General features: G+C 39.5%; 1 protein-coding gene across 3 annotated transcripts in view; it reads left to right on the top strand.

Moving 5' to 3' along the window:
- Positions 1–729: 729 nt before the first annotated feature.
- arid1b (AT rich interactive domain 1B (SWI1-like)) overlaps positions 730–14331 on the top strand; it is a 165349-nt gene continuing 151747 nt past the window's right edge. For 2 of the 3 annotated variants that reach the window (XM_051654661.1, XM_051654660.1), the window contains exon 1: positions 1029–2051. In XM_051654661.1, coding sequence (XP_051510621.1) covers positions 1044–2051 — 1008 coding nt within the window. In that variant the 5' untranslated portion in view covers positions 1029–1043. Of the gene's footprint in view, positions 2052–14331 lie in introns of all 3 variants that reach the window. The other variant, XM_051654659.1, reaches the window with a different exon arrangement.

Here is a 14331-nt window from a genome sequence, read left to right as displayed (position 1 = left end):
GCCTCTTGTACTTTATTGCCTGCTCTGACCCACCTCAGCCCTTAGTATCAAAGGCAATTCTGATGCTGCTTTGTTTCTGTGTAAATTAAATGCAGCATCAGAGCAGCCTTAAACTTTGATGTTGAAGTTGGCCTATAATTTCATATTTTTGTTCATTTCTTATTTTTATATTCGTAATTCTACATTTAAAATGTAATCTCATAGCATTATTTATGTATTTGTAACTGCTGTGTAAATGGATTCATGCCTGCTCTGAGCAGCATTAAATAGTCTGTGTAAATACACCTAAATGCCACTTTAGGTGCAGCATCTGTGCCACCTTTGCATAGTAAAGATGGCTTAAGACTTTTGTTAATTGGCCAAGTGGGCACAATTTAATCTATTGATTTAATTTATTAGTATTTAGTTTAATTTAAATAATACAGTTATATATTTAACATTTAAATTACATGAATTTTAATAGTAGCCTATTTAAAATGGAATGTACAAATCCTCAAGCATCCAGACCTTATTTTCCAGCAGACTCAGCGCAGAGCAGTGAGTGCTGGAGGAGATGTTTGCTAATGCCATGCTGGAGCAGAGGGGCTCCAGCAACGGTCTTTTTATGCATCTGAACACATTCACGCTTGCCTCTGTGGGAAAGAAAACGTTGCATTTACAAATAAAATCATTTTAATTTATGTAAAAATATTGGAGTGTTTCTTCCGCAGAAAACATCAAGCGATATCCCCAGATACAGTATATCCGCCTTTAGTCATCACCCACTGACTGGTTTCAATGCCTTAGTACTGTTTTCAAAACTTGCACTAAGCACAGCACCATCCACTGACATGGCAGCGGTGGCAAAGGCTCCATCCATTAGATGTAACGATGATGAGCGTGAGGAATCGGTGTGATAAGAGGCAGAGAATTGGGACAGCGCTACCTCAATGAATAATGTAAATTGGCATCGGCATGCGTCTTCCGTATCTGCCCAAGGCGAAAACGCGTACGCTGGAAATAAACCTACAGCTCGTTCCCCCTATTTAAGCGCGACTTGAAGCATGGAAACGAATCTGGTCGCGAATCATCAAGTGAAAAATGTTGGAAGCGGAGATCCCCCTCCTTCGCCTTATCATAGCACACCTCCTCAGCAACAGTCGCAACCATTCCATCAGCACCCACAGCACCACCACCAGCGAGCCGCCCACAATAACAACAACAACATCAACAACCCGACACTCGTGCGCGGAGATTTGGGCAATCGACAGCATGGAGAAAAAGAAAACGCTTTGCAGAAGCAGGTCGAGCATCATGCGCGTTTGCTGAATAAAAGTGACGAGGACGATCGGTCGCGCAAAACCGGGGGGGATTGGATGGGCAGCAGGTACGAGCACTCCAACTTTGGACCAAGGAGTAACAACAACAATAGCGGCGGCAGCGGTGGTAACGCGTCCCAAAGTGGGACCAGCCCAGTTTCTGAGTTTAATCATTATTACGGGAATGGAAGAGGAGGGCCTTGCTTTGATCAACATGGCGGACAACAAAGCCCTGGGACGGCTTTAATGCATTCGGCACAGGGCAACATGGATCAAGTGCAAAACTCCCACGAAGGGTACCATAACACTCCATACAACCACTATCCCAACTTCCGGCCGGGGTACGGTGGGGCTGGATACGGTATGATGAGCCCATCACGGCAGGGGAACATGATGGGCCCAGGTACCAACTCGCCTACTGCTGCTGCTAGTCATGGAAAGACTGCTATGGCCTCTTCTACCCCAATTCCCGGAGCCAGTGTTGGTGGCTTTCAGAGGTTTCCAGGACAAAACCAACAGCACCCTTCTGGAGCTACACCCACCCTAAACCAGCTTCTGACATCTCCGAGTCCGATGATGCGCGGATACGGCAGCGGTTATCAAGATTACAGTAACCCACAGCAGCAGTCCAGCATGGGTATGGGCAAAGATATGAGCTCTCCATACAGCCCTGCTGCCGGCCACAGCTGGGGAGCACAACAAAGAAACCACCCTGCTATGAGTCCTGGGAATAACGGCAACAGCAGAGCCCAGGTGAATGCCTATTGTCTTGTGTGTATGTGTCAAGTTTTTCAAGCAGATCTAGCTGTGGCCTGATGCTGGTCATATTAGCTTTCAGTGGAGTGCTTTTTATATTTAGCAAAAGCACATATGGCATAAAAGAACGATTATGAAATAGCACGAGCAGTTTGGTTCTGCACAGTGTAATCTAATAATATTCAGGGGTTTGGGCTTGTGTATAGTTTGTGTGTGAATTGACAGTCAGCACAACATGTCAAGTTCTGTCCAAGGTGACTGTGCTAACGGTGTTAGCATCAGTTAGCCTGCGCCGACACACTTCATCTTAGCCCAAAAAGATTCCTAAAAACGCGTTCAGATGTTTTGGGCTGGTTATATTAATCAACAGTGTAATGTAAAAAAACAAACAGCCAGTGTCATGTTTTTGAATAAATAAGCGGTATCTAAACAGCTCGTACAGTAACATTCAAATGATGGAACATTCTAGCATTGCGCTGCTGCTAAATAAAACGAGCGAACGAGTTTTCTTCGCAAGATCAAGGGTCGCAGAATACAGACATCGTGTCGTTGAATTATTTTTCCAGATAAAATAGTTTTCGTTTTTGAACTGTGTGGAAAGCACTGTCTTTCAAAAAAAGACAAGACAGTGCTGTGCGCATATGATTAGCATTGTTAGCGCCATTGCGGCCCGTCTGACTGAACATAATTAATTTAAACCTGCAGCAATGAATGTAGTCACAATTATTTACTGTAACCTGGCATTTCACCTATGAATTTAATTCATTTAATTTAATATTATCTGTATTATCTTTGTTTTCTTAACATAAGCCATTGAGGGGCGGATTATGACAAGCAAGCGCTCGGGCCAATTTTCTTTTGGCGCGCCCCCCTAGTCCAATTATCTTTTAAAGTTGAGATCTACGCAATCGATTTTCATTGATTTAAGTCTCTTTTAATACCTGTTCTGTTATTTACAGTCAGATTAATTAAAACACACAGCACCGTTGTGGTAAAGAAACAGTTCTTAAACAGTTCTTAATGTGACAGTACCATTGTAACGTTTGTTATACATAATTTAAACTCAGTGTAAATACTACAAATCATGCATACAAAATTCATACATTTAAAGGTGCCATAATACATTATGAAATATTTTAACTTCATCAAACACTTTAACTATTGATGAATTTAACAAATACATTAGGCTCCTACAGTACCTATGCAAGGGTTTGGTGAGATTCGACAAAGAGTTCAGGCAGTTTTGGCTCATGCTGCTATATCTTTTCTAACTCATCTGAATGATGTGGTGCATTCCATTAATACACCCTATATCCTTCAAAGACTTTACCCTCCATTGTGAGAGCTTTGAAGGGCTGAAAGTTGTGGGGCTCAAAAATAGAATCAGAATCAGCTTTATTGCCAGGTTTTTACACATACAAGGAATTTGTCTTGGTGACAGGAGTTTCCAGTGCACAACAATACAAATCAGCAACAAGACATAGACAATAATTAAAAATAATTAAAAATGGAATAAAAATAAATACAAATTGAATAGAAAATAATGTATATATAGAATACACAATAAGTGTATATATACATATACATACATATATACATACATACATACATACACACATGTATACACGCATACACAAACGTAGTGCAAAACTAAATACAAATTTGTTATATATAGTGCAAGGGAATGTAATGGCAGAAGAAATTGAATGTGTTGGATAATATAAAAAGACTAGGCTGTGAATTGCACAATATTATTGCTCAATGGGGCAGTTTTAACTGTTCATGAGATGGATAGCCTGAGGGGAAAAACTGTTCCTGTGCCTGACGGTTCTGGTGCTCAGAGCTCTGAAGCATTGGCCAGAAGGCAACAGTTCAAAAAGGTAGTGGGCAGGGTGAGTGGGTTCCAGAGTGATTTTTCCAGCCTTTTTCCTCACTCTGAAAGTATATAGTTCTTGAAGGGAGGGCAGGGGGCAACCAATAATTCTCTCAGCAGTCGAACTGTCCTTTGTAGTCTTCTGATATCCGATTTTGTAGCTGAACCAAACCAGACAGTTATTGAAGTGCAGAGGACAGACTCAATGACTGCTGAGTAGAACTGGATCAGCAGCGCCTGTGGCAGGTTGAACTTCCTCAACTAGCAAAGGAAGTACAACCTCTGCTGGGCCTTTTTCACAATGGAGTCAATTTGGGTCTCCCACTTCAGGTCCTGTGAGATGGTAGTGCCCAGAAACCTGAATGACTCCACTGCTGCCACAGTGCTGTTTAGAATGGTATGGGGGGACAGTGTTGGAGTGTACCTCCTAAAGTCCACAATCATCTCCACCGTTTTGAGCGTGTTCAGCTCCATGTTGTTTTGACTGCCCAAATGTGGCCATTTGGTCATTTTTTGGGAAATACTGTTTGGAACGACCCTACAGCTTGGCTACCATTATTCTTCTTCTATCGAAGAGCCCTGCTAAGGCATCATTTAAGCCTTTTCAAAGTGTCCAAAAATTCCCTAGACTACATTACAGAATATTTAAATGAGCTACGAATTTGTTTTGGAATGTTCGTAATTTCAAACTTTAGTTGTCAAAACTTACACAAGCCCTTTTATCTGCTTTAAGATGCTTTCTTTCTTTCTTTCTTTCAAACCTGTAAAAAAATGCTAACCAAGCATTTAAAACTATTTTAAACTTTCAGACAATGTTTTGTCAGACCAACATTATAGTGTGTCTCAACAAACTTTATGTATCTAGTTTAATCAGTGCTTTTGAACCACACAGAGTAAAATATCAATATTTTCTTTTTCCCAACCACCTAATAACCTATAAGGTAAATTCGAATAAAATAAGGTTATAATTATAATTATTATTATTTTTTTTAATGTAGGGCAAACATGCAGTTATAGCAATGAATAGAATTAATGAATTAATGAAATAATGAATTAATGCTTTTGTTCAACAGCCCTTTTAAGGCTGTCAGTTGGGCAGAGAAACTACATTCAAATTTTTACCTTAAATATTTTCAAAATTCAAATTGAATTCGAAATTTATTTAATTTAATTTAAAGTCAGACGTTTTTTCCTTAGTCCACAAGAGGACACATTGTATACATAAACCATACAGTACTCTGTTATATTATTGCAAAGAACATTAATTGCTGTTAAAAAAGAGCATGTCATTTTCAACTAATGTGCAAAAAATAAATACAAAAAAAGTTTTAGTCGGTCCATATTTTTAAATGTTAAGTCAAAAGTAAAATGTGGGGGGTAAATGCTTCAATAGGCAGTTCACATGCTGTTACACTTGAACTGATACCCCAGACTCAAGCTTCATAATAACAGCAAAATACCACATTTTTTATTCAGTACAGTTGTGTGTAGCATAGCAATATTCCCAGATAGCAGTGGTTTTTGGATTAACTCTGTGGTGAAGCAGCTCAGACTATGAGCACAGGCCAGGGGTTGTTCAAACAGACGGAACAGAATAGAATGGAAACAAATGTGAGGATCTCGAGACACACATTTCCAAGTTGAACATCTTTCCTGACAAAGCGTTTAAAAAAACTCACTGCTTAACTGAGAAACGCTTATAAGAGAGCAAGAAGGAACGGCCAAGTACCTCCTCCAAATGTAAGGGGCTGTTCACACAGAACACTTTTGCAGCCATCAGTTAGTTTTTCTGTGTACTGTAAATGCACGCTAGATGAACGTCTTTGTTTCACTTTGTTTTTGTTTATTCAGTGTCTCGTGGAGGAGCGCTGTTTTTTAGATGTTGTGTCTAATTAAAAAGAACTTTAAAAAGCATCTTGAGACTTGCTTTCTGTTAAACTGTATTTTTTAGCACAAGAATGTGATCGATCTGAAGTCATTGTCAGTGCTTGGCACACATCCAAAATTTGAATGCACAGTTTTAGCATTTGAATTTGTTTCTTAAATTTGACGAATATTCAAATTTCAAATATTATTTGACAGCCCTAAGCCCTTTTATACAAAGAATAAAGCGTAACCTTATAAAGCCTAACATATGAAATAATAGTTAGAAAATTATATTTTTTAAAACTGTTTAAACCTATTTTTCTATAAAATAATTAAATTTTAAGCACATATTGTTTGAATTCAATAAATAATAATTTTTAAATATCAGTAACAAGATAAATGTTATTGTTAATTTTACTGTAATCAAAATCAGCAAAGATTTCACAATAAAAAAAGATGAGTGCATCAAAATATGAAGGTAGCTATTTTGGAAATTATTTTACAAGGTCTTCTACTTCCAGAAAAGCATGGAAACTTTCACCAGGTGGCGTTCTAAGATTAAAGAGTGGCTCAAAAAATGTAATTAGAAACAGGAAGGCAAAAGGGTCTTATTAGAGGGCTGGATGCCCTCAAAGTCACAGGGCCCTGTTGAGGGGCCCTTGTATATGCTGTGGGGCCCATATATTTAAGCATATACAAACATTTGTTTTCAAATTTGATGGGCCGCGAGACCTTGCAGCCCAGGGTCAAGGGCCCCTGGGCACTGGCCCCATTGGCCCGGTCCGTAATTCACCTATGATTGAGATGTAAGGTTGGATGATGATGAGTCTGTATGTATGTCTAACATAGTTATCTGCCCAGCTAGACAGCATTTTTGGGCATCACAGGCATTTTTTGGGCATTACAGATCCCCCAAATGATGGCTGACTCAGAATGTATATGATACACAAAATAATGACTAGGTTGGCAGCTCATTAGCTTTATAGGCAGTGACTTTCTAAAATGGCATCTAGGTACGAGGCTTACTAGGTTTTGAGACAATCATGCCCAAAATGTTGTTTAGGTTGACAGCTCACTAGGATTTGAGACTATAATGCTGGAAAGTTCTGTCTAGGTAGGCAACTCACTAGTTTTTAAACTACTATGCCAGATATTCTGCTAGGCATCTCACTAGGTTATGAGGCAAAGACTTCCACAAATGGCATCTAGGTACAATGCTTACTAGGTTTTGAGACTGTTGTGCTTAAAATGTTGTCTAAGTAGACAGCTCAGTAGGATTTAAGACTTTAATGCTGAAAAGTGCAGTCTACATGCAGCTCAGTAGTTTTTAAAGGGATAGTTTACCCAAAAAGGAAAATTTTCTTATCATTTACTCACCCTCATGCCATCCCAAATATGTATTACTTTTTTCTTCTGCTGAACACAAATTAAGATTTTTATAAGAAGATCTCAGCTCTCTTTGTCCTCACAATGCAAGTGAATGGTGGCCAGAACTCTGAAGGTCCAGATAATCACAAAGGCATCATAAAAGTAATCCAAACAACTCCAGTGGTTTAATCAATGTCTTTTCAATCCAATCAGTTTTGGGTGAGAACAAACCAAAATATAACTCCTTTTTCACTGTACATTTTGGCATTGCAGTGTCTAGGCACGATCATGATTTCAAGCTGGATTACACTTTCTATTGCTTGACGCATGGGCAGAGTGCTAGATGGCGCTATAGAAAGTGTAATCAAGCTTGAAATCCCGATCAGCAAGGAGACTGCTGTCAAGATTTTGAGTGAAAAGAGAGTTATATTTTGGTCTGTTCTTACTCAAAACCGATTGGATTGAAAAGACATTGATTAAACCACTGAAGTCATATGGATTATTTTATGATGCCTTTATGTATATTTGGACCTTGTGTTCTGGCCACCATTCACTTGCATTGAATAGACCTACAGAGCTGAAATATTCTGCTAAAAATCTTTGTTTGTGTTCTACAGAAGAAAGAAAATCATACACATCTGGGATGGCGTGAGGGTGAGTAAATGATGAGAGAGTTCAAAAATGAAAATTATCCCTTTAAACTATTATACCTACAGTTAAACTCCAGAGGTTAAGCTACCTATTAGTGATGGTCATTTTGGTCATTTTGTCTACTTGAGTACTCAGACTAATGTCATTGCCCCTCGTTGAGTACTTGAGGGGCAATGACCTGTACATAACTGTATATATAGAAACATGTCTGACAAACATCTTTGGCTGCTGTGTCTGCATTGTGTCTTGTTGTTCCAGTGCATTGTTTATTCATTATTATAGGCTGTTATAAAATAGTCTGTTACAAAATGTACAAAAAGTTGCATAATCAAAATATAATGCATCATATTTTGTCATTATGTGAAGATTCGCTGCCCAACTCAATGAAAGAATGTGCACAATGCACGTCTGTCTGTTCTTCCTTCAGGTTACCGTAGTAAGCGCGCACCAGTTTTTTTAGTGACTGTCTGAAATGTCTATTTTAAAATCGCAGTTGGCTTAACATTATCCATTATCCATCACGTTTTTAATATGCATGTTAAGTTGAAGTTCAGTTTTGAAGATGCTGCATTCTGTTCCATTTAGCTGTGCTCTGTCTAGCTGTTTGAAACACCTGCCTTCTGTATATGCATTACTTCAGTGCGTTGAGTCCACCGCCACATGCCTGGTGTGTGTGTGTGTGTTTCCCCAAGTGTTCGCTCTTGTGGGGAAACCCGCGATGCTCCATATTGTTGTTGCTATGATGATTCATGAAGTATTTCATTCAATTCGGGGAGTCGGAATTTCCACCTTTCAACTGGGGATAGTGCAACGGAATGACACTATGTCGGACTTGGAAACTCTTGCGGAAATCTTCAACTCCCATTTCGTCGAGATGCAGGTGTGTGTTACGTCACCCAGGGCAGGGAGGTTTACAGTCAGTGACAAACTTTCACTTTTATTAAATGATATCCATTAACGAGTTAAAGTCCTTACATTAAATGATAATAAAATGTGTTTAGCAAATGTTTTGCAGAGACCAGTGTTAATTAGACTCTCTTCTGATTATCGTAACGATAGCATTGCAGCATCGTATATCAGTTTGGTTGCTATGAGATATCTCTGACAACCAATGTACCCCTCAAAGTCACAACGTAATCAATCTCAAAATTAAAAATAAACTCCCTCTTTGACACGTTTGTGTTTAGTTGTCAGGTAATTGTCACTGATTTTCAAATTAAGCGGAAAGTCACATGATGCACGATGAACCATCGATCATCGTTTTCATGATCAATCATTGCTGCCACGTCCGAGTACCCGAGAACTCGTGCCCATCCCTACTACCTATTAATATGAAGTTGGTTCAACTATACTAACACCAACCAGAACAGCCCGGAACCTGGGAGAGGTGGTAGATGACCAGCTTAATTTCACTGCACACATCTTATCAACCGTCCGGTCTTTCAGATTCATGCTTTACAACATCAAGAAAATCAGACTTTTCCTGTTTGAATATGCTACACAGTTCCTGATCCAAGCTCTGGTCATTTCAAGAGTGGACTACTGCAATGCTCTGTTGTCTGGCCTTCCAGCTAACACAATTAAGCCACTGCAGACGGTCCAGAATGCAGCAGTGTGTCTGGTCTTCAGTCAGCCAAAAAGGGCTCATGTCACCCCACTCTTGATTTCACTCCACTGGCTACCTGTAGCTGCCTGGATCAAATTCAAGGCTTTGACTCTGATTTTCAGGACAGCCAATGGAACCGCACCCTCTTACTTCAATTCACTTTTTCAAGTCTATGCTCCAACTCGCTCTCTGTGGTCTATGAATGAGCGACGACTGGTGGTCCCATCACAAAGAGGCTCAAAGTCTATTTCACGATCGTTCACTTTCTCTGCTCCTCTGTGGAGGAATGAACTTCCAACCTCCACATGATCTGCTGTTACCTTCTCAACATTTTAGAACCAGCTGAAAACACATCTGTTCCGTGAGCACTTAACCAACCTACACTAATTGTACTTACCACTGCACTTAATGTACCAAAAAAAAAAAAAAAAAAAATTCCTTGTCTGTCTCTTTCTTCTGTGCTAGCATCTTTACTACTCCAGCCACTGTGAGAATTTAGCAGTCCGATACTGCAGATGTTGTTAAACTTTGTATGACAAATTTTTTGCTATGTGTCTCATTTGTAAGTCGCTTTGGATAAAAGCATCTGCTAAATGACTAAATGTAAATGTACATCTACTTTGTGCGAGACACGATAAATTTTTCCAACAATTGTTTACAGACAGTTTGTTTCACTTTTAGTTGACTATATCACAATTCCAGTGGGTCAGAAGTTTACAATACACTAAGTTAACTGTGCCTTTAAGCAGCTTGGAAAATTCCAGAAAATGATGTCAAGCCTTTAGGCAATTAGCTTCTGATAGGCTAATTGGAGTCAATTGGAGGTGTACACTGAAGGCCAAAAGTTTGGAATAATGTACAGATTTTGCTCTTATGGAAAGAAATTGGTACTTTTATTCACCAAAGTGGCATTCAGCTTATCACAATGTATAGTTAGGACATTAATAATGTGAAAAATTACTATTACAATGTTTTTTTAAAAAATTCAGAACTTCTTAAACTGCTTCAAAGAGTTCTCATCAAACAATCCTTCACGTGCAGCAATGACAGCTTTGCAGATCCTTGGCATTCTAGCTGTCAGTTTATCCAGATACTCAAGTGACATTTCACCCCACGCTTCCTTTAGCACTTGACATATGTGACTGTCTTGTCAGGCACTTCTCATGCACCTTACAGTCTAGCTGATCCCACAAAAGCTCAATGGGGTTAAGATCCATAACGCTCTTTTCCAGTTATCTGTTTTCCAATGTCTGTGTTTCTTTACCCACTCTAAAATTTTCTTTTTGTTTTCTGTTTCAAAACTGGCTTTTTCTTTGCAATTCTTCCCATAATTCCTGCACCTCTGAGTCTTCTTTTTACTGTTGTACATGAAACTGGTGTTGAGCGGGTAGAATTCAATAAAGCTGTCAGCTGAAGACATGTGAGGCATCTATTTCTTAAACTAGAGACTCTGATGTACTTATCCTCTCGTTTAGTTGTACATCTGGCCTTCCACATCTCTTTCTGTCCTTGTTAGAGCCAGTTGTCCTTTGTCTTTGAAGACTGTAGTGTACTCCTTTTGTATGAAATCTTCAGTTTTTTGGCAGTTTCAAACATTGTATAACCTTCATTCCTCAAAACAATGATTAACTGATGAGTTTCTAGAGAAAGCTGTTTCTTTTTTGCCGTTTTTGAACTAATATTGACCTTAAGACATGCCAGTCTATTGCATACTGTGGCAACTCAAAAACAAACACAAAGACAACGTTAAGCTTCATTTAACGAACCAAATAGCTTTCAGCAGTGTTTGATATTATGACAAGTGATTTTCTAGTATCAAATTAGCAATTTAGCGTGATTACTCAAGGATAGTGTTGAGTGATGGCTGCTGGAAATGGGGCCTGTCTAGATTTGATAAAAACTGCCTTTTTTTCAAATAGTGATGGTGCTGTTTTTTACATCTGTAATATCTGACTATACTTGTAGTGATCAGTTGAATGCCACTTTGGTGAATTAAAGTACCAATTTCCTTCCGAAGCAGCAAAAGCTGTACATTATTCCAAACTTTTGGCCGCCAGTGTATCTGTGGCTGTATTTTAAGACCTACCTTCAAACTCAGTGCCTCTTTGCTTGGGATCATTGGAAAATCAAAAGAAATCAACCAAGACCTTAGAAAACAAATTGTGGACCTCCACAAGTCTTGTTCATCCTTGGGAGCAATTTCCAAACGCCTGAAGGTACCACGTTCATCTGTACAAACAATAGTACGCAAGTATAAACATCATGAGACCACGCAGCGATCATACCGCTCAGGAAGGAGACGCATTCTGTCTCCTAGAGATGAACGTAGATTGGTGCAAATCAATCCCAGAACAACAACAAAGGACCTTGTAAAGATGCTGGAGGAAACAGGTAGACAAGTATCTATTTCCACAGTAAAATGAGTCCTATATCGACATAACCTGAAAGGCTGCTCAGCAAGGAAGAAGCCACTGCTCCAAAACCACCATAAAAAAGCAAGACTACAGTTTGTTAATGCACATGGGGAGAAAGATCTTACTTTTTGCGAAAGGTCTGATGAAACAAAAATTGAACTGTTTGGCCATAATGACCATTTTTGGAGGAAAAAGGGTGAGGCTTGCAAGCCAAAGAACACCATCCCAACCATGAAGCATGGGGGTGGCAGCATCATGTTGTGGGGGTGCTTTGCTGCAGGAGGGTCTGGTGCACTTCATAAAATAGATGGCATCATGAGGAAGGAAAATGATGTGGATATATTGAAGCAACATCTCAAGACATCAGCCTGGAAATTAAAGCTCGGTCGCAAATGGGTCTTCCAAATGGACAGTGACCCCAAGCATACCTCCAAAGTTGTGGCAAAATGGCTTAAGGACAACAAAGTCAAGGTATTGGAGTGGCAAGGGAGCCTGGGTAGTTCAGCGAGTATTGACGTCACGAGTTCGAATCTAGGGTGTTGCCAGGTCTCCTAAGCAACCAAATTGGCCTGGTTGCTAGGGAGGGTAGAGTCACATGGGGTAACCTCCTCGTGGTCGCGATTAGTGGTTCTCGCTCTCAATGGGGCGCATGGTAAGTTGTGCGTGGATCGCGGAGAGTAGCATGAACCTCCAAATGCTTCGCGGTGTCATGCACAACGTGCAACGTGATAAGATGCATGGATTGACTGTCTCGGAACCAGATGCAACTGAGACTTGTCCTCCAGCACCCGGATTGAGGTGAGTAACCGCACCACTACAAGGACCTACTAAGTTGTGGGAATTGGGCATTCCAAATTGGGGAGAAAAGGGGATTAAAAAATAAAAAATAAAAGGTATTGGAATGGCCATCACAAATCCCTGACCTCAATCTGATGAAAAAGCATGTGCGAGCAAGGAGGCCTACAAACTTGACTCCGTGACACCAGTTCTGTCTGGAGGAATGGGCCAAAATTCCAGCAACCTATTGTGAGAAGCTTGTGGAAGGCCACCCAAAATATTTGACCCAAGTTAAACGCTACCAAATACTAACAAAGTGTATGTAAACTTCTGACCCACTGGAAATGTGATGAAAGAAATAAAAGCTGAAATAAATCATTCTCTCTACTATTATTCTGACATTTCACATTCTTAAAATAAAGTAGTGATCCTAAATGACCTATGACAGGGAATGTTTTCTACGATTAAATGTCAGAAATTGTGAAAAACTGAGTTTAAATGTATTTGGCTAAGGTGTATGCAAACTTCTGTCTTCAACTGTAAATAAACAGCAATGGTGTTGATGTCAGAGTTGTTGTTGTGTTGAGTCGATAGCAACGATATAGTATTAGCTGGATAGCACAATAACTGGTTTCCACTAACCGGCTGATTTCACGACTGATTCAGTTAGCTAGTTGTGTGTAGAACTTTGCCGAACTGCTTGCTTTTTTAGCGAGACATACCTGATCCGATCATTTAAATGTAGAAAATGGGCTAAATGTAGAAAATTTCACAAAAGTTTATCATCGATATTAAGGATTTTTTTTTTCTTCTATTAATATTCTAGAAGCAATCCAGTTAGTAATTTTTCATTTAAAATCTTGACATCAGTTGCGCATTCATGAGTGTTATGAGAGAAGCTTGTTCACAGTGGTTTGCGTTTACGCGAGAACTTGCGTTGTTTAACACTCAAAACAATGAAAGTTTGCAAATGAGTTATTCCTGAGTTATAATACTGTAGTTGTAAAATATTGTGGTCAAATAATTTTTCCCCCATATAGTTTATCATATAAGCAACAGGCTTAGCCTTCCTACCATCTCCATTTCAGCATCCCATGTGATCAGATGCTTTTTGGCTGCAGGCCCTTCTCTGTATGGATGAGCAGTCCTGACCTTCACACATGCAGATTAGCCATGTGCTCACTCTCATTGCCAGCTTTCATTGTAGCACATGAAGAACATTTGTGTTGTAATGCCCAGGGTAATCTTAAGGCCTGCTTAGTCAAGACACCTGACACCCCTCATGCCTTACATTCATCCTCCAGAATTTTTTTTAAAATACACTGAGAGGGTTTTAGATCTATAGTGCTATGAAAAAGTATTTATTCTGATTTATTCTGTTTTTGTGTATATTTCATACTAAATTTCAAGTAAATTCCTCCAAGAGCACAGCGTCGACTCATCCAGGAAGTCACAAAAAAGCCAAGGACAACATCCAAGTAACTGCAGACTCCACTATCAAAAAGACACTGGTCAAAAATGGCATCCATGGAAGAGTGGTGAGGCGAAAACCACTGCTAACCCAGATGAACATTTAAGGCTCATCTGAATTTTGCCAAAACACACCTTGATGATCCTCTAACTTTTGGGAGAATGTTCTGTGGACTGATTAGTCGAAAGTAGAACTGTTCGGAAGACAGGGGTGCTGTTACATCTGACATAAATCAAACACAGAATTCCACA

Source organism: Myxocyprinus asiaticus, chromosome 25 (assembly GCF_019703515.2).
Source record: "Myxocyprinus asiaticus isolate MX2 ecotype Aquarium Trade chromosome 25, UBuf_Myxa_2, whole genome shotgun sequence".
Classification (NCBI taxonomy): Eukaryota; Metazoa; Chordata; class Actinopteri; order Cypriniformes; family Catostomidae; genus Myxocyprinus; species Myxocyprinus asiaticus.
Note: the sequence above shows the minus strand (reverse complement) of the source record. Positions and strands in the feature narration are given on the sequence as shown.